This window comes from Macaca thibetana, chromosome 11, assembly GCF_024542745.1.
Source record: "Macaca thibetana thibetana isolate TM-01 chromosome 11, ASM2454274v1, whole genome shotgun sequence".
In the NCBI taxonomy this organism is placed as follows: Eukaryota; Metazoa; Chordata; class Mammalia; order Primates; family Cercopithecidae; genus Macaca; species Macaca thibetana.
Genome location: NC_065588.1, coordinates 92,009,077 through 92,031,777, shown reverse-complemented (window position 1 = coordinate 92,031,777; position 22,701 = coordinate 92,009,077). Strand labels below are relative to the sequence as shown.

Genomic DNA, 22,701 nt, shown 5'->3' with positions numbered 1-22,701 from the left:
AGATATAGCAAGTCTTTAAAGCCCTGAGGAGGAGTTCAGGAAACAGCAAGAAGGCCAGTGTGGCTGGAGCAGAGTAAGCTGGGAAGACACGTGGAAGAGGAAATGTAGCGAGGCTGCAGAGGCCACTGTGAGGACCTTGGCTTTCACCTGGTCCTCATTTCACCTGGATAGAAGCCATTGGAGCATTTCAAGCAGAGGTGTGGCATTTAGAGTAACACCAGTCAGCATGGTTGTGTGTTCTCCCTAGTCACATTCAGCGTTGTGGATGTAGGCATACACAAGAGATGACTTTAAGCTGGGTTGAGGTTTTTCCAAGCGAGAATGAAGCAAGAGGGCAATAACTGCTCGTGGAATTTAAACTGGGTAAACAGGGATATGAGGGTGAAATGAGGTAGGATCAAGGATTATAGGGTTTAAAAGGATGGTTGAAGTTGGAAGCAAGCTAGGATAGGATGTAGAGATCAAAGAATGGGATGCTTGAAATTGAGATTGGAAGAGTAGCAGTTATTGATAATGGCGATGTCTAAGATGTGGTCATGGGAATGAGTGGCTGAGGCCATTATTTGTAATGCTACCTTATCGTATATCAAGTGTCTATATATGAATGGATCTGTATCTTGTCTTTCTATCATGTTTCATGAGCCAACACCACAATATATTATTATAGTTTTATAATGAGTCCTGATATCTGATATGGCAAGTCCCTTCATTACATTGTTCTTTCTTAAAATTATCTTAGCTATCAGTTCTTTGCCTTTTGTGTGAATTTTAGATTAAGTTTATTAAATCCCACAAAAGCCTCTGTTGGGATTTTTATTGCAATTGCATTGACTTTATAGATCATTTTGAAAAAAGTGATAGCTTTGTAATATTGAGTAGTCCCAGACGTGAAGATACCATTCTATATATTAAGGTCCTCTTTAAGGCCTTTCAATAGCATTTGTCACTTTTCTCCAAAATGGTTTGACCTGTCTTTGATTAGATTTACTCCTAGATACCTTTAGATTTTATTGCTATTGGGAAAGTGTTCTTTACCTGAATTTTTAAAATGATATAAAGGAGTACTCTGTGTGTGTGTGTGTGTGTGTGTGCGTGTGTGTGTGTGTGTTTTGAGCTTGTATCCAGCGACTTTGCTGAACTTGTTTACTGATTCCAGTGTGTATGGATTATCTTGGATTTTCTAATGTAGGCCATCATGTTATTGACAAATAAGGACAGTTTTGTCTTACTTATGTAGTTCTCATGCCTCATTTTTTTTTGACTCCAGTACAATGTTTTCCCAAATTTGATGGAAATAGTTTGAAATTTCACCACTATAAAACTTGATATTGATTTTTGATAGGTAGCCTTTATCAAATAAATGTCATTCTCTTCTATTTCTAATTTTATTATTAATGAGTTTTGTGTTTGGTTGAATTCCTTATCTGCATCTTTTGAGAAAATCAGACAGTTTTTCTCCTGTAATCTATCAATGTGGTATTTGAAAATAATTTTTTTCTGCTATCAAACTATTCTTTTTTTTTTTAACTTCTGGGATACATGTGCAGAGTGTGCAGGTTTGTTACATAGGTATACATGTGTCATAGTGGTTTGCTGTACCTATCAACCCCTCATCTAGGTTTTAAGCCCTGCACACATTAGGTATTTGTCCTAATGCTCTCCCTCCCCTCATCCCCCACACCCCTGATAGGCCCCAGTGTGTGTTGTTCCCCTACCTGTGTCCGTGTGTTCTCATTGTTCAACTCCCACTTATGAGTGAGAACATGTGGTATTTGGTTTTCTGTTCCTGTGTTAGTTTACTGAGAATGATGGCTTCCAGCTTCATCCATGTCCCTGCAAAGGACACGAACTCATCCTTTTTTATGGCTGCATAGTATTCCATTGTGTATATGTGTCACATTTTCTTTATCCAGTCTATCTTTGATGGGCATTTGGGTTGGCTTCAAGTCTTTGCTATTGTAAATAGTGCTGCAATAAACATACACGTGCATGTGTCTTTATAGCAGAATGACTTATAATCCTTTGTATATGAACCCAGTAATGGGATTGCCAGGCCAAATGCTATTTCTGGTTCTAGATCCTTGAGGAATCACCACACTGTCTTCCACAATGGCTGAACTAATTTACACTTCTGCAAACAGTGTAAAAGCATTCCTATTACTCCACAGCCTTGCCAGCATCTGTTGTTTGTCAGAATGGCAATTATTATCAAGCATTCTTTTAGTCCTAGGATAAGTTTTATTTGCTGCGATGTATTTTTATTCATACATTGCTGAATTTGATCTGCTAGGGTTTTTGTCTTTTATTTGTTTATTTGCTTGCTTAGGATTTTCGTATTGATGTTTATAATTGATATTGGTCTATAATTTAATGTATTGCATTGTATATTTGAGTAAGTTAGGAGGTCCCCTTACCCACTATGTTTTTTTTCTACTGTCTGCAATTATTTATATAAGAATAGAATCATCTGTTACTTGAATTTTTGTTAGAATTTATCTACAAAACCATCGAGACACAATGTCTATGAGTGATGAAAGTATTACTGATTCGACATCTGTCATGGTTATTAATTTATTTTATTTGTGATCTGGTGTTGGTAATCAAAGTTTTCTAGAAAATTGCCAATTCTTTTTTTTTTTTTTTTTTTTTTTTTTTTGAGATGGAGTCTCGCTCTGTCACCCAGGCTGGAGTGCAGTGGCACAATCTTGGCTAACTGCAACCTCTACCTCCCGGGTTCAAGCAATTCTCAGCCTCCCAAGTAGCTGGGACTACAGGCATGTGCCACCACGTCCAGCTAATTTTTGTGTACTTTTAGTAGAGATGGGGTTTCACAGTGTTAGCCAAGATGGTCTCGATCTCCTGACCGCGTGATCCACCCACCTCACTCTCACAAAGTGCTGGGATTACAGGCGTGAGCCACCTTGCCCAGCCACCAATTATTTTAATTAAAAAAAATTGTATTGGCATAGAGTTATACATAGTATTCACTCATAATTTATTAAACCTTTACTCAATCTGTCCTTAATCTTCTTTTTGTCCCTAAGCTTATCTGTGTCTTTTTCTTATTGTCTTATACTGATCTTAATTTGCTTTTCTCAAAGGTTAACTTTTGGTTAACTTGATCAATCTATTTAATTTTTCTTTATTTCCCTAATTCTGCTCTTATCTTTATTATTTCTTTTTTTATGTTTTCTTTAAGTTTACTTTTTTATTCCTTTTCTACCTTTGTGAGTCCAGTGATTATTAACTCGTTTACTTTTAGTCTTTCTTATTTTTAACAAGTTCTCTTAAGGTTATACATTTCCTTATAAGATCTCTTTATCTGGATCCCATTGGCCTTTATATGTAGTATCTTCATTATCATTCAAGTTCTAATGTTTTTCTAATTACCATTAAGAATTTCTCTTTAATCCATTGAGTTGTCTAGGATATTTAATTGTTCAAACATTAGAGTTTTAGAATTTTTTTTTTACCCGGGGCTGGGCACGGTGGCTTACACCTGCAATCCCAGCACTTTGGGAGGCTGAAGTGGGTGGATCACCTGAGGTCAAGAGTTGAAGACCAGCCTGGCCAACATGACAAAACCCCATCTCTACTAAAAAATACAAAAAAATTATCTGGGTGTGGTGGCACGTGCCTGTAATCCCAACTACTTGGGAGGCTAAGGCAGGAGAATCACTTGAACCTGGAATGCAGAGGTTGCAGTAAACTGAGATCAGGCTATTGCACTCCAGCCTGGGTGACAAGGGAGACTCCATCTCAAAAACAAAAAAAACAAAAAACGGTATTTTTTTACTGATGATCTCTAATCTAATTTCATTGTATTATATCTATTCTTTGAAAACCAGGAGGGCAACTTGGATTCATTTCTAGGTGACTTAAGGACTAGCTACATAATTTGCAGGACTAGATGCTGGATGAAATGCAGAGCCCTTTTTAAGAATTTCATCAAATGGCCATGAATAATAGTTTGGGATTTTGTGTATGTGGTTGGTTTGTTGTTTTTTCCCAGCCTCCTTTCATTAGCAAGGAGAGCCTTACCCAATCTCTGTCTTTAAAAAGTGAGTCTGGCCGGGCACGGTGGCTCACACCTATAATCCCAGCACTTTGGGAGGCCAAGGCGGGTGGATCGTGAGGTCAGGAGATGGAGACCATCCTGGCTAACACGGTGAAACCCCGTCTCTACTAAAAATACAAAAAATTAGCTGGGCGTGGTGGCGGGCGCCTATAGTCCCAGCTACTGGGAGGCTGAGGCAGGAGAATGGCGTGAACCCGGGAGGCATAGCTTGCAGTGAGCCAAGATGGCGCCACTGCACTCTAGCCTGGGCGACAGAGCCAGACTCCGTCAAAAAAAAAAAAAAAAAAAAAAAAAAAAGTGGGTCTGACTGTGATCTCTTTTTTTGTCATATTAACTCCTTTGTATCTGAACTCCTGACCGCTGCTGCCTCATTCTGAAAGCAGATCCCAAAGACCTATTATTTCAGAATCCATCCCCTGAATGCATATTCATTTATTTCTTTTCTTTTTAAAAAATTTTTTTAATTCAAGAAGTATCAACAAACTGAAAACATTCATTTCTAGTCCACAGAGATGCATATCTAGTTTTTGATGTAGGCTATGTCTTTTTCCATCCTTTATCTAATATTGCTATATGCTTGGAGCTCAGGATGTGCTAAAGTATGAATTCACAAAGTTGTGTTGATTGAGAATGTCTGTGATAGTTTTCCCGACATTTTATTATGAAAATTTTCAGACATCCAGAAAAGTTTTAAAAGTTGCACACTTACATATCCGCCACCTAAATTCTATCCACCCATCAATCCACATTTTAGATCAGAGAGAAATCACAGTTTTAAAACCTTCTCATAGAGAACATATGGACCCCTCAAGAATCAAGAACCGAAATCTGAGAGACAAGGTTATTTGCCCATCTGTATCATGGTTTTTTCACTTAACATAATCGTATGATAATTTTCCTAATGGCTTCACGTTCAATCACAACAGGAAAGAAGGTGGGAAAGATAAGGCAACATGAAGTTATCATGTTTATCTTTTCAGCATTTAAAAAATAAAACAAGTCTTTACTATGAACTTTTTTTGCTTTAATGCTACATAGTCTGGAATTTTATGATTTTAACTTTAATAGCCACTTTTAAAAGTGTTCTTCTATTTTTCTAATCACACAATGACTTTTTATAATTCTCCAAGTTTGCGAAACCAAATCTGTAATAATCCGGTTTTTAGGACTATAGGACATTCGCTAAGCCCATCATGCGTGTTATTAGAGAGTTGGCAGCATTCCAGCCAAGCACATAAAGTGCTGGCACCAGAATGACTCCAGACTCATGTCCACAGCAGCTGTTAGGTCTGTAATGACCCCAGAGAGTCTCTGAAATTCATCTGGATGAGTGCCAGATTGAGGAGGACTTTATTCAGTTTCCTGCATTGAGTATAGAACAGTGCTTCTGGGCACCTTTTTTTAACAAAAGTGTTCCAAGCACTGAAAAAAAAATCTACCTACCAATATACCTCCCATAAGTTTCCATAAAAACAGCTTTCAACCAAGAGGCAGCAGAGGGATTCTAAAACACACAGCAGGAAGCGCTCCTACTCCTCTGAGGTCAAGAGGCTTATCCCATGTTGGTGTGAGGAATGGCTTATTTTCTGATGACCACATGTGGGACTATTTCATCCACCACGAGAGACCCCAGAAGGGTTCCTGTTTTGTATTATTTATGTATACTATACTTCTTTATTTTTTAAATAAAAGTAAATGTAACACCTAAACCAAATTCAGGATTGATCCCAACCTTCTAGAGCCATCTCCTCTGGGGTCAGGGAGGAAACAGCTGTCACATCACGATGCAGGTTACATTCATCTTCCACTGGAATGACTAGAGCCCCCAGGCAGTGGCCTGACTACAGAAGAGCAGAGGACTGGCTCTTGGGGACAGACAGGCTTTCTTGCTTCTCCTCATTGGCCATGGCTTAGCCTGGTTCCTCTCCACAAGTTCTTAGTAAACAAAGCACTCACAAAAACCCAAGTCACTACTTTTAAACTCTCTTGGACAAGGGGAGTTTTTCCACAGCTTGGACTGAGAACCCATGCCCTAGAAGTGCTATTCTGACTAGAATGTACAAAGGGAGTGGGTGCAGGAGACAAAAATGGCTAAAATGAAAATGAGAGCCACTGGTCCCCATTTGCAGCTACAGCTCAAGATGCCTACACATGTGATCAGTGTGGTGTGTGCAGGAGGGAGGGGCAGAGGGACACGCTGGGCAAGGAAGGTGCTCCTGGGGACAGTAGTCTGCCCGCCGGCCTTCACTTCTTGGCCTTGCCCTGGGCAGCTACAGCTTCTATGGCTTTACACAGAGTCCCTTCATCCCCCAGGAACTGCATGCTCCTGACAGGCTTTGAGCTCTTGTCCAATTCATAGACGATGGGAATACCAGTCAGTAGGTTCAGCTCCATGATAGCCTCTTCAGAGAGACCCTCCAGATGCTTGATAATGCCCCAGAGGCTGTTGCCATGGGCTGCAATCAGTACCTGTTTCCCTTCCTTGATCTGGGGAACTATTTCTTTATTCCAAAAGGGCAGAGCTCTGGCAATAGTGTCCGTCAGACTTGCAGGAGGATAACTGATCTTCTGTGAGGTCTGCACACTTGAGATCCTTACTGATGTTGCTGTAGAAAGGATGGTCGGGCTCCAACAGAGGTGGTGGAACATGGTAGGAGCACCTCCAGATCTTCACCTGGGCCTCACCATGCTTTGCAGCAGTTTCTGCTTTACTGAGATTGATCAGATCCCCATAATGCCGCTCATTGAGGCGCCAAGTCCTCATTACAGGCGGGCCACATCTGATCAATGACATCTAGCACTATCCAGAAGGTCCGGGTCACTCCCTTCTGCACTGAGTTGAAGCAGATGTCAAACTCATAACCAGCATCTCTCAGCGCCTGCCCGCCGCACTTCACGTCCTGGTGGCCCGCTGGGCTCAGATCGGAGTCGTACCAGTCGTCTCCAGGTTCCATGCGCTCTCACCATGCTGGATCAGCACCAGTTTGCAGGCGGCCATGGCGGCGGGCTTGGGAAGCAGTGCAGGCTGGGGTTCACAGAGTCCAGAGTCACAGCCTGCCCCCAGCCGCTCCCCTGACCCGACCACTGCGCCTGCGTGCTCGACAATTTTTAATCTTTATTACAGAGACAAGGCCTTACTATGTTACCTAGTCTGGTCTTAGACTCCTGGGCTCAAGCAGTCCACCCATTCTGACCTCCCAAAGTGTGGGGATTACAAGCATGAGTCACCACACCTGGCTGCTCACTCTTTTATCTCTATATTCCTACCAAATTTCTACCTATGAGAATCTTAAATGAGTAAATAAATGTAAAATGCTTAAAACAGCCTGGTATACAGCAAGTGCTCCTCAGTAAGCACTAGCTGCTGTTCTGACCACTCAGTGCCTATGAAATACAGTACATGAGGGCAGGAGGGGAGAGGAAAGGGGGAAAGGTATATCTAATTGTTAAATCAGTAAGAGTGAAAATCCTATCCATGTTAGGCTCCGGAAATGTAAAGTCGATAAGATGTAACTATTGTCTTGAAGGGACACAGTCTAGAGAGGAAACGAATATACAAATGAGTATGAGAATGCTATATGTCTGTGATCCCCAACCTTTTGGGCACCAGGGAGTGGTTTCGTGGAAGACAGTTTTTCCATGGATGGCAGGGGCAGGGGATGGTTTCAGGTTGAAGCTGTTCCACCTCAGACCATCAGGCATTAGATTATCATAAAGAGAGCACAGCCTGGAGCCCTCACACGCACAGTTCACAGTAGGGTGGGCACTTTTATGAGCATCTAATGCCGCTGCCGATCTAACAGGAGGCAGAGCAGGCGGTAATGTGAGTGATGGGAAGTGGCTGTAAATACAGATGAGAATCGGCTCACTCTCCAGCTGCTCACCCCCTGCTGTGTGACCCGGTTCCTAACAGGCCACAAACTAGTACCAGTCCGCGGCCAGGGGTTTGGGGTCCCCTGCTACGTATAAACTATGTACAGGCTGGATGCCAGTGGCTCCCACCTGTAATCCCAGAACTTTGGGAGGCCAAGGCAAGTGGATCGCCTGAGGTCAGGAGTTTGAGACCAGCCTGACCAATATGGTAAAACTCCGTTTCTACTAAAAATATACAAATTAGCCAGGCGTGGTGGTGTGTATCTGTAGTCCTAGCTACTCAGGAGGCTGAAGCAGGAGAATTGCTTGAACCAGGGAGACAGAGGTTGCAATGAGCTGAGATCAAGCCACTGCACTCCAGCCTGGGCAAGAGAACGAGACTCCCTCTCGATAGATAAATAAATAAATATATACATACATACATATATAAAATAAACTATGCACAAAGGCATTTTGAAAGTCTTCCACACGGCCTAGCAAGTCTCTCACACGTAATAGTGGCAATATATAATTTAGACTATTGAGAGAAAATACTCAACTTATTCTTCAAAGTCCCTTTTAAATCCTTCTTGATCCAAGAAGCTTTTTCCCATCTTCCCAAACATATGTGACTCTTCCACCCAAGTAGATTGTACCTCTCCCAGACCACTTATCACTTTATCACTTTTTATACACTTGGTTTCTTCACCTTACTGAATTGCAAGCCTTAAGGCAAGAATTGTATCCTGCTTATCTGTATGGTGCTGAAGTGCGAAGCACCATGCCTTGCATACCAAAGGTGCTCAAAAATACTTTTAAAATGGATAACAACAAAAAAATTGGACAATATTACCTTCAAGGGACTGCCCAGTTTATTTAATTTCACTTTTGTTGTAGTGAACATTAACTGCAGAAAGACAACTGTTTTCCATTCCGTTGTTCCTTTCTATTAGCATGGAATATTAATACTAGACTGTATTTATCACAACATCAATTACAAGCATTGAAATATAGCATTGTTTCTACCTTCTGTATTTCTCTTGGGTGAATACTTTATTGGAAGATAACTAATTTAATTTAGAAAGAGACTCTACTTCTTTTGAATGACTTTCGGGGTTCCTTGGTACTTACAGATTATGTTGTACACATCACTCAAGGCTTAAGGGATGTGTTATCTAGATGCACTTACTGATCTCTTGTTTTTTCTTTCTTTGTTTTTCTAATAACTAACACCATTTTTTGTTTACTTTCTGTAGGTAAATGCGAATGTAAGGAACAGATATTAGGAAACGCCAAGGCATTCTGCGGAATGAAATATTCATATGGTGAGTCTCAAATCCTTGAATGCTTCTGAGAACCTATTCACACTAAGTTCAGAGAATATTTTAGAAAATGGGAGGCCTGACTGATGACATTGTGTATAAATGAAAGCACAAAGCATTAGTCTTACATAATAACACTAAACACAGTGTTCTGGTCTTGGGCTAGATTTTCCTGATGTAGATGGTGATGGATGTCCCAGGGAGGACAGGATGCTTGTAGAGCAAAGGTAGGGTTACTATACCATAAGAAAAAGAGGCAGAGAGCAGAAAGAAGAAATCATGATATGAAATCCTTTCTCATGGGTCCTTCTTGCCTTATTCATCTAAAAGGGATGTTTCTAGCCACTTCAATGACTCTTGTGTTCATTTGTCACGCAGTAATACTGAGTAGAAATCAGTTTAAGGTAGCATTTCACTATGGTTGAGAGCACAGGCTTTGGACTCAGACCTATGTGAGTTTCATTTCTGGCTTATTGCGTGGGAGACTTAACCTCTCCAAACTTGTTTCCTCATCTGTAAAATAGGGATCTTGCCACCTTCCTCGTGGAATAAGATGTTTGAAAAGCATGCAGCACATTACCTAGCACATATTCAATGCTCGGTAAATGGCAGGGGGAGGGAGATGATGTCTATTTGTGAGGCATTGAGACTAGCTGTCCACCTGGGTCTCTTCCCCACCCTCTCTGTATACTCTAGACATCCCTGTTTTTCAAATAACAGGAAAATACATCCTGTACAAAAAGGGAAATGGCACTGCCTAAGTAAAGACTGTTACTATATTCAAATGGCTTTATATTTACTATTAAATATATTAAGATAGCATATCTTGCTAACACATTCTTGCCTAGTGTCTGAGACTTTTTTTTTAGACAGAATCTTGCTTTGTTGCCCAGGCTGGAGTGCAGTGGCACAATCTAGACTCACTGCAACCTCCACCTTCTGGGTTCAAGCGATTCTCATACCTCAACCACCCAAATAGCTGGGATTACAGGCATGTGCCACCACGCCCAGCTAATTTTTTTAAAATTTTTCTTTTTCTTTTTTTTTTTTTTTGAGACGGAGTCTCACTGAGTCACCCAGGCTGGAGTGCAATGATGCAATCTTGCCTCATTGCAACCTCCACCTCCTGGGTTCAAGCAATTCTCCTGCCTCAGCCTCCCAAGTAGCTGGGACTACAGGCATGTGCCACCATGCCCAGCTAATTTTTGTATTTTTAGTAGAGACAAGGTTTCACCATGTCAGTCAGGCTGGTCTCAAACTCCTGGCCTCGTGATCTACCCACCTTGGCCTCCCAAAGTGCTGGGATTACAGGCGTGAGCCACCGCACCTGGCCTAATTTTTGTATTTTTAGCAGAGATGGGGTTTCACCATGTTGGCCAGGCTGATTTTGGACTCCTGACCTCAAATGATCTTCCCGCCTTGGACTCCCAAAGTGCTGGAATGACAGGTGTGAGCCACCACACCCAGCCTGAGATGTTTTATTGATCTATAATATATATGGCCTGAAATATACACTACAATGAGGAGAAAATTTTAAGTCATGATTTATGAAACCAAGTATTTAGGTTCTCGATAACATTGTCTCTAATCTCATACAAGATTTTAAAAAGTAAATAACTGGTAAAAACCTCATGAATCTTATCTAAAATTACATGCACACTTCCCTCTCTACTTTCCAACTTGGCTAAATAATAGAAGAAAACTTTTGAAATGTACAGCACTCAATAAAGGAAAGGCAGTTTAGAGGGAATGGCATTGCTTATTAAGAGCAAATATGATAATTTAGTTCAAAGTCAGTTCATTCAGTGAAAATATCAACTGGCTCTCCTTATCACATCAACTTTGTAGCTCTCTGAATTTACAAATAACCAATCTTTTAATACAACTGCATTAATTTTCTACTTAAGAATTTGAACGTTCTTAACAATGTAATGAAACATCTTGGTCTTATTAAGTGCAATACTGCTACAGTCTTGGAAAAAATTGGTTTCCTCCTCCCCATTCCCTGGCTTAATAGAAAAAACAAAAACAAAAAAACACTTGACTTACTTGCTTACTCCTTTAGCAAATATCTATTGAGCAACAGAAGTGACAGACAAGGTTCCTACTGTCTTTGAGCTTGCAAGTCTAGTGGAATAATAATAGTGAACATTTACTGAATATTAGCCACACGCTGGGCACTATACTCCCTGTCCTTCATGTATTTATCTCATCGGGGTTCTAGTCCAAACTCTACCTCTAGCCAACCAGTTATGCGAACTTGAACAGTTCATTTTATTTATTTGTTTTGTTTATTTGTTTGTTTTACTTATTTATTTATTTTTGAGAGATGAAGTTTTGCTCTGTCACCCAGACTGGAGTGCAATGGCGTGATCTGGACTCACTGCAACCTCTGCCTTCCAGTTTCAAGCATTTCTCCTGGCTCAGCTTCCCAAGTAGCTGGGACTACAAGCATGCACCACCATGCCCAGCTAAATGTTTTGTATTTTTTAGTAGAGACGGGATTTCATTGTATGTTGGCCAGGCTGGTCTCAAACTCCTGACCTCAGTTGATCCACCCACCTCAGCCTCCCAAAGTGCTAGGATTACAGGCATGAGCCACTGCACCTGGCCCTAATTTCTTAAAACTTGCTTCCTCATATATAAAATATATGAGCTTTTAAGACCCCTTAGAAGTCTAAAATGTAATGACTCCATAAACATAGCTGTCTGACAGCTGTATTCTCAGAGTATGAGACCAGCCAAGATAGGGTGCTCTCATTACACACACTCTTCCATAGAGATGTGGATAAGCCGATAAGAACTTCCCTGTGAAAAAAAATATATATATATGAGAAAATTAGCCAGGCGTGGTGGCCTGTAATCCCACTACTCAGGAAGCTGAGGCAGGAAGAATTGCTTGAACCTCGGAGTTGGAGGTTGCACTGAGCCGAGATAGCGCCATTGTACTCCAGCCTGGATGACAGAGCAAGACTCCATCTCAAAAAAAAAAAAGAACTTCCCTATGTTTCCTAGTGTTCCTGAGTAGCTCAGTGATCTTTAGCTTTACTTTCTTTCCAACTCCAACTTATTCCATTACTTAATCCCCAGCCACATCAATTTCATCAATGGGAGGGCATAATAGAATCATGAGTCATACAGAATACTGGAGCTCCACCGTCATGCATGGGTGTCCAGCCCTTTGAATGTGAGGACTTTTTGGCTTATCTGGAGTGGCAGATATCACAAAAATTATGCACAGACATTTTTTTTTTAGTTCATCAGCTATCATTAGTGTTAGTGTACTTTATGTGTGGTCCAGTGTGGTCCAGGGAAGTCAAGAGGTTGGACACCCATGAAGGGATAGCTTCCCTAACTCCAGTCAGCTTGCATTTTATGCCAGGAGAAGAATATTAAGTAGTGAATCATATCATTTAATCTCTTTAGAATATGCAAAATATATTCTAGCAGTAGCATTTTGCTCTCTATCATAACATTAAACACAATCAGCCACAAAAGAATAATATAGTCAGAACCTAAATAAAAGCCAGGATAAGTCTACTTCCTATGTTTCTTCTCTCTGTTTAGATGTGGTAGCTGAATGTGTTTAAGATTATAATTGCAATAGGCAAATGGTTGATATTCTCTTAGGATAATGATATTGCAGGGAGTCACATTTGAAATTGCCTAACAAATAAGAATATAGTTAATATAGAGAAATGAGATAAAGCCAGTGCAAAACTGAATGAGCCTATGGCTTTTTTAAATTTAGTGTTTTTATTTTATTTTATTTCAATAGTTTTGGGGGAACAGGTGGTTTTTGGTTACACGGATAAGTTCTTTAGCGGTGATTTCTGAGATTTTAGTACACCCATCACCCAAGCAGTGTACACTATACCCAATATGTAGTCTTTTATCCCTCACCTCCTCTCATCCTTCCCCAAGTCCCCATACTAAGTGTTATATCATTCTTAGGACTTAGCTCCCACTTATAAGTGAGAACATAATGAGGTTTGGTTTTCCATTCCTGAGTTACTTTCCTTAGAATAATGGCCTCTAACTCCATCCAAGTTAATGCCTAATGATTTTTAAAGCAAATTTTCACGTCTTCATCATCAATTCACCTTTCCATTATATTCTGAAATGCATACTTATGTGTTGTTCAAACTTCAAATGATAATATGAAATTCTATGTGTTTTGACTTCTGTGTTGTTAACAGTGCTAAAAATAAAGATTTTATCAGCTCATGATAAAGGTACTCATGTTGAGGTCAATGTGAAGATTAAAAAGGTCTTAAAATCTACCAAACTGAAGATTTTCCGAGGAAAGCGAACATTATATCCAGAATCATGGACGGACAGAGGATGCACTTGTCCAATCCTCAATCCTGGTGAGTATTAGACTTTCCTATCTTAGTACCTGCCTTGTCTCTGCTGATTTGCTGCTTGTCTTACATCCTCTGAAGCACAGCATAAATAAACTCAGCAGGAACATCTCTCCTTTTCACCATCTGACTCCTGCGGAAAATCCAAATGTAATTCTTTGAACTAACATCGAGAAATTATTTCTCTTCCATGTGCTCTATAAAAGTTTAATATTTTAAAATCCAGAAATATAATACTCTCTATCCTAAAAGAGGAGACTCAGATTGGTTCCAGGTGCCAGTTGCATAGAAAGCACTTTCATGAATTTATCTGCCACTTACTCTTTATCTGAAAGCCAGGTCCTATTACAGTAGAACCTGTTCCCAAAGGAAGTTCAAATGCAAAATTCCATCTGTGGAAATAATATTGAATTCATTTTGACTATTGCTTGAAAAGCATCTGTTTCTCCTGGAGAGAAAACAGCTCTCAAGTTCTCATCATCTTGTTTTTCATGAAATGATATTTCTGGTTTCAAATTAGAAACAGCAGAAATAAACAAAACAAAAACTGTAGGATTTTAGAGCAACTTGAAATGGAGAGAAATTTGATTTGCACCTTTAAATGTTATAGCAGAAGTGAAGACGAATAAATAAGCACCAGGGTTCTTGCCCCAAGCACATGCATTATCCTGGGTCATAAGCTGCTTCTTTCTCTGTCTCCCTCGTCAAATTTGAGGATGGGGTTTAGGCTTTTGGTCATAGTATCTTCAATACCTACCATTAGTACCCAGACAATGGTAACATAATACTTAGCAGGTTCTAATAAAACAAATCATAATTCAAAAAATGCTCTGCATCTCCCTGCTTGTGTGATTGTCATCTGTGTCTTAGTCACACTGATGAAACAGGTACATTATTTATGTTCTTGGTCTAATTCCTTCCCCATATAAACCCGTTGTTAACATTAATAAGAAGTCTTTTGCACCCAGCCTGGCCAACATAGTGAAACCTCGTCTCTACTAAAAATACAAAAATTAGCCTGGTGTGGTGGCACACACCTAGTCCCAGCTACCCAGGAGCTGAGGCAGGAGAATCCCTTGAGACCAAGAGGCAGAGGTTGCAGTGAGCTGAGCTCATGCCACTGCAGTCCAGCCTGGGCGACAGAGCAAGACTCTGTCTCAAAAAAGAAAAAAAAAAGTCTTTTGCAGTCTTTGATTAATAAATTCGAGAGAAACAGACAGATAACTGAGAGAGAAAGAGAGAGAGAGCATAAACTGACAATAAAATATCCCCTCAGTCTAAACAAACTCAATATTGATACAGAACTTTTGATTTTGGCCAAGTGTTGACCAATCTCTCACATCTTTTTCTACCCTTTCAATAATGTATTTAAATCAATTTAGATTTTAATAAGGAAAAGATGAAAAATAACATTTTAAATTACATAAATAAACAAACAATAGACTGGGCATGGTGGTTCATGCCTGTAATCTCAGTTTTAGGAGCCCAAGGTGGGAGGATAGCTTGAGCCCAGGAGTTCAAGACCACTCTGGGCAACATAGTGAGACCCAGTATCTACAATTTTTTTTTTTTAATTAGCTGGGTGTGGTAGCACATCCCTGTAGTCCCAACTACTTGGAAAGCTGAGGTGGGAGGATCACTTGAGCCCAGGAGGTCAAGGCTGCAGTGAGCCATGATTGAGCCACTGCACTCCAGCCTGGGCAAACAGAGCAAGACCCTATCTCAAAAGAAATTAAAAATACATAAATAAATAAAATTCCAAAGAACAAATTGAACTAATAAGAATCTTGGGCTTTGAATACAGGAAACTAAAAATAATTCATGTAAGTTCTATTTCCCAATGATTTGTGCTTAGAGGCATCTCTTATAAGAGCTTTCCTACTGTCTTGGCAAAAGAAAAAAAAAAAAAAGTCTGCCCAGTTTAGTGAGACATTAAAAACAAAAGCTTTGACCATCTGAGCCACCCTCCAGGAAGTGAACCATACTTCCTAATCAGGTTTCTGCCAAGCCAAGTCAAAGAATCAACTGAGTTCATCACAATTGAAAACATAAGCGCAATTATTCAAAGAATCCTTGAAAACATGTTTACTTGCTTTGAAGAAAAGACTGGAACTTGCCAAAGCAAAACCAGACACTCTTTCATTTTACTTTGTTTTTCCATTTTTACAAGTTCAATAGCTAAGGCCAAAGAAAGCTGATAAGAAAACTGAAACCTTACACGCCAACCTGCTTCCTTGGCTACTTTGGAAAAGAAAGTATCCAAAGTATTTGGGTATCCCTGCATATTCATTCATTCTTAATTCATGCATGCATGTACTCTTTCATCAGTCATATATTTTAGAATACCAAGACCAGCACTAAAGTATTATATTTTCTTTTTCTATGGATACAAAATAAACTTCGTGTTCTCAAACGTGTAGCAAAGAAGATGTCAAAACCCCAGAGATAGGAAAATAAAATATAAATGCTAATAAGAGGTGTAAAAGAACATTGTTTTGCATGTTTACTTTTGGTGTGATGCTGCTTCATAATTTATGGTTTTATTCAGTATTGTTTTTATCAATTTAACTTATATTTATACTTTAATGGTAAATTCCTGTTTATTCTATTTGTAGTTTCAAAGTAAATTCATATAAAAATACCAGACTTAACCCTGAGATTTCTTTCTTTTTTTCTTTTTTTAAAGACAGGGTTCTCTGCTCTGTTGCCCAGGCTAAAGTGGTGGTGCTATCACTGCTCACTGCAGCCTCGACCTCCCAGGCTCAAGCAATCCTCCTGCCTCAGCCTCCCGAGTAGCTAGGACTACAGACGTGCCACCACACCCAGCTAATTTTTGTTTGTTTGTGTTTTTGTAGATAGGGTCTTTCTATGGTGCCCAGGCTGGTCTCAAACTCCTGGCCTCAAGCAGTCCTCCCACCTCAGCCTCCCAAAGCACTGGGATTACAGGCGAGAGCCACTGCATCCAGCCCTAACCTTGAAGTTTCTTAAAAATTGATTACTGTATTTTTAAATGAGGACTTTATTATTTTAGACATTATGCAAACAATTTTAAGGCTACTATATTTTTAACTAGTCAGTTAATTAAACACTGAGGTTCTTTTTCATGCAGAAGCTAAGGTTGCCTTTTATCATTTAAATGCTTTTTCATTCATTTTACATTGTACTCTCCAGTGTTTGAAACCTCTGTCATTATTTTCCTTTTTCTCTTTTTCTGAAAACACCAAAATAGCTTTTTTTAAAGTTTAGGATTAGTTTCTTTTTATAATCTTTTAGTGGGGTGCAGTGGCTCACATCTGTAATCCCAGCACTTTAGGAGGCTAAGGTGGGCGGATCGCTTGAGCCTAGGAGTTCGAGGCCAGCCTGGGCAACATGGTGAAAGTCCATCTCTACAGAAAATACAAAAATTAGCCAGGTATGGTGACATGAGCCTGCTGTCCTAGCTACTCAGAAGGCTGAGGTGGGAGGATTACCTGAGCCTAGGGAGATCGAGGCTACAGAGTTGAGATGGTGCACTGCATGTCAGCCTGGGTGACAGAGTGAGACTCTGTCAGAAAAAAAAAAAAAAGAAGAAGAAGGGAAGGAAAGGAGAGGGGAGGGGAGGGGAGGGGAGATGTTTAGGGGAAAATTTTAAAGTTCACATTTCTATCCCCCAGAGATCATCTCTGTTAATAGCTTAGGAAATCCTTTCTAATTTCCCTCTGTGTATATGTATTATATTTTTAACCAAAATGATATCATAGCATATGCTCCATTCTGTAACCTGCATTATTCTGTTAATAAGCTTTACCTTCAATTTTAGTTTATTTTCATATTATCTAATACTCAGGTCATATTTCTATTTCCCAACTGATCCCAAAATGTCCTCTAGAGCTGATTTGTCCTTTCCAGTATTCAATCCAGGATCACACATCTAGTTTTTCAGTCCCTCAAGTCTCTTTTATTCTGGCACAGTTCCTTTTTTATGACTTGTTGAGGAAACCAGGTCAGATGCCCTGTTCCTTATCTGAACATCAACATTTGTGTGGTTGGTTCATTTATGGTAGTGCTTAGCTTGTTCTCTATCTCTTCTATCTCCTATAATCTCTAAAGAAAGGCTTGATTGATTCAAGACTAACATTTTGGCTAGAATCCATTATAGATATCATCGTGTACTTCATGTTGAATCATGTTGAATGCACCTGGTACCTGGATAACCTCCCATCAGTGTCTCTAAGCTTGACCTTTGGACTACAACGAAGGGAGCCTGATCTCTCCATTGCCAAAGTTTTGTTTTACCTTGAGAGATAGAAAAGAATGAGTGTGACATTACGTAGCATTCTACGAGCATCCAGCTTTCCATTCACCATTCATTTAATGACTTTATCGCCAATTGATAATCCTTTCCTCAATCAATAACTTCATTAGAGTCTGAGAAATGATGTTTTTCTAACTCTTTCGAATTCTCTTCTCTTATTAGCTGGCATTCTTCTGTAAGAGGGCTTTCTCTCCCAAGCTGGGCTACTAGGTTACCATGAAATACAGTTCTTATTGTAAAGACAGGATAAATGCTACATTCTTTCCCTTTAGTTTCTAATTTTCAAAGTAAGAAATGGTTTTAACAGCTGCCTCTAAAGAGGACAAATTAATTTTTCTCTGACTTTCTCATTTTTGGTGTCATTTTGGAATTATGGATTTCTATGGATTTAATGTGTTTTCATACACACAATTATTGTGTTTCTTGGTACTCAACTTATCACAGCTTTGACACATTATAACTCCATCCTGCTAGCTGTTGTGTCCTTTTAAAAAGACACACATTCATCTTTGAAAGCTTTCTTGTTTTTTACACAATAAGATGTCCCATGCTCAACTTCCTGCCCTGAACCTGGAATAAGCCATTTTCCAAGAAGCCTGTATGGTTGTTATAGGTGTTCATACTACTTGGATGACATTTTTTTCTCAGTCATTTCAGTGAAAAATGAGCAATGAAATCAATTTAAATTGTGAAATTAAATTGATATTTTTCAGTTGAATTTTAGCATCTAGCTTTCATGTAATTTAGTTTTTTAAAGTATGTCTCTATTTTATATTGGAAATTTTTTATTTTATAAACCTAATTATTTTATCTATCCTATAATTTTTAAAAGCTTTTCCTAAATACCAAAATCTACATTATTACAAACATTAACTAAGGGCAATTATTGTAGTTCTTTTTACTAATCTATAGGTAATGAGACTGTCCTTTCATTTCTTGGATATATTAGCTAAAATTTGTTATCTAAAGCTTGAAAGGAATTTTGAATACAAGGTCATCACAAGATCTAGGCAAGTTTTATCATTTATTTAGTTTTTTTTTTTTTTTTTTTTTTTTTTTTTTTTTTTAATGTATGACAAACAAACATCCTATTCCAAAAACACATAGGCTTTGTATAGGGAATATGTGTTATTTTCTATAATTCACAGGTTCTTTCCTATATGTTTTCCTAAATGCTTGTTTCACTTTTATAAAAATCCTCCTTAGGCTGGGCATGGTGGCTCATGCCTATAATCCCAGCACTTTGGGAGGCTGAGGCAGGCGGATCACCTGAGGTCAGGAGTTCAAGAGCAGCCTGGCCAACATGGTAAAACCCTGTCTCTACTAAAAATATAAAAGCCAGGTGTGGGGGTGCACACCTGCAGTCCCAGCTACTTGGGAGGCCGAGGCACAAGAATTGCTTACACCCAGGAGGCAGAGGTCGCAGTGAGCCAAGACGGCACCACTGCACTCCAGCCTGGGCAACAGAGAGAGACTCTATCCAAAAATAAAACAAAACAAAACAAATAAACAAAAAAACCTGAATATACACTACCATACACAGTATGAGTCTCCAAGATGTACTGATCTAGGGCAGTATGGTAAGTGTCCTTAGAACCCTCAGCTCTTTGCCACAGAGCGTGGTATAGTACAAAGAAAAGGTTCTAGAATCAGCATGATCTGAGTTTGAGTACAGGTGCTGCTATACTTACAAAAAGATATTGAACGAGTTTCTTAGCCTTGATGAGCCTCAGTTTCCTCATCTGCAAAACAAGAAGGAAAAAATATCTACCTCACAGGGTTATTTTCAAAGCTAAATGAGATCATACATGTAAAACATACACGTAAAGCATACATGTGCTAAGCATAGTAAATGCTTACTGAATGGCAACTATTAATGTTTCTTACTCCTTATTCCAACCCTGAATATATGAAACTGCTGGAGTTAGCCAGGCGTGGTGGCTCACACCTGTAATCCCAGCACTTTGGGAGGCTGAGGTGGGCAGATGGCTTGAGTCCAGGAGCTCAAGACCAGCCTGGGCAACATGATGAAACCCCATCTCGACAAAAAATTTGAAAAAATTAGCTGGGAGTGGTGGCGCACACCTGTAGTCCCAACTACTTGGGAGACTGAGGAGGGAGGATTACCTATGCCCAGGATATCAAGGCTGCAGTGAGCCAGGATTATGTCACTACACTCCAGCCCATGACAGAGCAAGACCTTGCCTCAAAATAAATACAAAAGAAAACCTGCTGGAGTCACATCTCTCCCTTCAATAAAGCGTGATACTATATAGCCCCTAATTTTGTTCTCTTTTAGGTTTGGAATACCTTGTAGCAGGACATGAGGATGTAAGAACAGGCAAACTAATTGTGAATATGAAAAGCTTTGTCCAGCACTGGAAACCTTCTCTTGGAAGAAAAGTCATGGATATTTTAAAAAGAAAGTGCAAGTAGCATTAAGATGGATAGCACGTGATGGCACTTCTCTATGTACAAAACACAAATTTTAGAGCAAGAAGACCTCAGACAGGAAACTGGAATTTTTTAAAGTGCCAAAACGTATAGAAATGTTTGAATGCATGGGTCTCATCTTAACTTATCTCTTCTGGACCCATGTTTAAATGTAGTTTTATTTCATGAAGAGAAATGAAAACCCCTACACTGATATCTGTTTTCTATGGGACTGATTCTGAAAATCTTAACTATTAAGGATATTTTAATAGCAGCATGACATTTAGCAGTAATCCATTAAGGGCAGTACCTCTAACAAGGACGCCTTCCAGCTTCAGCTACATTACTTACATTTGATGCTAAAGTAATGAATGAGGTTTTAAGGAATTCCCAACCCTACTATCAGAAAAGGTGTTTCTTTAAAAAGAGCCTTCTCTTGTGTGTTATGCATGAACTTTGGTCTGTAGGTGTTAAATGGAGCCTCTCCACGTGTATATAGTATTTCCTTGTATAAAGCACTTTACTACGTACCACTTGTGTTGTGAACGTTTGGAGACTGCTGTTGGAAGAAAGAAAAGTGTGTGAGAAAGCGTACTGAAGCAAAAGCGCTGCCACTACAGGTGGACAAAAGTGACCATATAAAAGAAGTTGTGCTATTTAACTCTGAATACTTGGAGAAACTAGGTGAAGATGCAACCAGAAAGGAGAATATGTATGCATGAAGTCTCAGCTTCGAGCTGGAAGCTAGATTCCAAGATGACAGCCATGATGAAACTTTTTAAAAAACTAAACCAGAAGAGACTTTAAAATAAGAGAAAGAAATCATAAATGTAGACATATGCTTGGCTAAAGTGGAAATGGACTTTAAATTTTAAAAAGCTCATTTGCAATGCACTTGTATACACTTCAAAAATTATTGTAGACTCAGAATTTGTTCTATTTTTGTGCTTAGTATTTAAACCTGAACATTGAAACAGTTTTCCTCCTTGTCTTTCTTAACAGTAAGTCATTATATTTACCTGTTTTTTAACACAATGTATGTGATAGTCAACAAATCAGTTTTTCATTATTATTCATCTTCTATACCCATGCATAACCACTATACATAGTTTCTTTTGTACTTGAATATACAAAACATGAACACAGTGCCATATGAATAATTTCACATACAGAACCATTTTTTCCCTGAAGTCCTGTGGACTTGCAAAAATATATATATATTGCTTTGTTAATTTGTTTTTATATTTCATATATGTAATAAAGGAATATGATCTCTTGATTTTTGTCTCATTTCTTGATTAACTCTTTCAGTGATGCTAAAGATTATCTTCTCATAATGAGGGAACTTAAATCTAATTCACTAATTTAAGAACATGAAAGAAGGCCTGACTTCTACTCTGTTACTCTGGGGTTTTGGAATGGAGTGGAAGCTAACTCAGGTGGATTTATTTTCTGTAGCCTTTAGACACAAACTTTTTTCATCAGATAATTGTGATTTTTATATTACATTAATTTTAACTAATTTTAAAAGTAATAAATGTTCATTGTTGAAAACACAGAAAAAGGATAACGGGAAAAATTATTTATACTCCAGCCATCCTGGGATAAGAGCCATTAGCACTCTGGTGTCTATAATATAGACTGTTTTCTGTGCATACATATATATGTTTTATATAATTGGAATTATACTAAACACAGTCTTAAGAAATCTGCTTTTTCACCTGGAGCATGTCTCTTAGCTTCTTACCTATCCTATCTTATCCTGGTTGGTGGACCACTATCTAGTATGGTTATAATTTAGAAGCAATTTATAAAACATGTTGGTAAGTATAGCATACCAAGAAAAATATTTTAAATACATCAGATACAGAATTTTCCATTTCACTTTATTCAAAATAACAAATACCCACTTTAAAAAGAGTAGAAATTTTTTTAAAAGAGTAAAAAAAGTCCATAAAACATTAAGTTAAAAAAATTGCAGAACATACATAATTAGCCCCACCCCAAAAACACATTTATAGTATATATAGTGTTTTTAAAGTTCTGAAAGAGGGCCAGGCACGGTGGCTCACACTTGCAATCATAGCACTTTTAGAGGCTGAGATGGGAGGATTCGTAAGGCCAGGAGTTTGGGACCAGCCTGGGCAATGAATGAGACCTCTGTCTCTTAAAAAAAAGAAAAAGCCAGGCATGATGGTGCACACCTGTAGTTTCAGCTACTCAGGAGGGTGAGGCAGGAGGATGTCTTGAGCATAGGAGTTCAAGCTTACAGTGAATTCAAGGTTACAGCGAGCTATGATGATGCCACTGTATTCCAGCCTGGGTGACTGAATAAGACCCTGTCTCAAATACACAAAT

At 39.0% G+C, this 22,701-nt stretch overlaps 1 protein-coding gene, 1 long non-coding RNA gene and 1 pseudogene across 5 annotated transcripts in view; 1 reads left to right on the top strand and 2 right to left on the bottom strand.

Moving 5' to 3' along the window:
- Positions 1-21,617, top strand: part of NTN4 (netrin 4) — a 122,194-nt gene extending 100,577 nt beyond the window's left edge. For all 4 annotated transcript variants that reach the window (XM_050747164.1, XM_050747165.1, XM_050747162.1 and 1 more), the window contains 3 exons: positions 9,187-9,255; positions 13,452-13,622; positions 20,210-21,617. In XM_050747164.1, coding sequence (XP_050603121.1) covers positions 9,187-9,255; positions 13,452-13,622; positions 20,210-20,346 — 377 coding nt within the window. In that variant the 3' untranslated portion in view covers positions 20,347-21,617. The remainder of the gene's footprint in view (positions 1-9,186; positions 9,256-13,451; positions 13,623-20,209) is intronic.
- Positions 1-22,701, bottom strand: part of LOC126930317 (uncharacterized) — a 590,715-nt gene that overhangs the window by 360,120 nt on the left and 207,894 nt on the right. The window lies entirely within an intron of this gene.
- LOC126930298 (phosphoglycerate mutase 1-like) lies at positions 6,157-7,076 on the bottom strand (annotated as a pseudogene).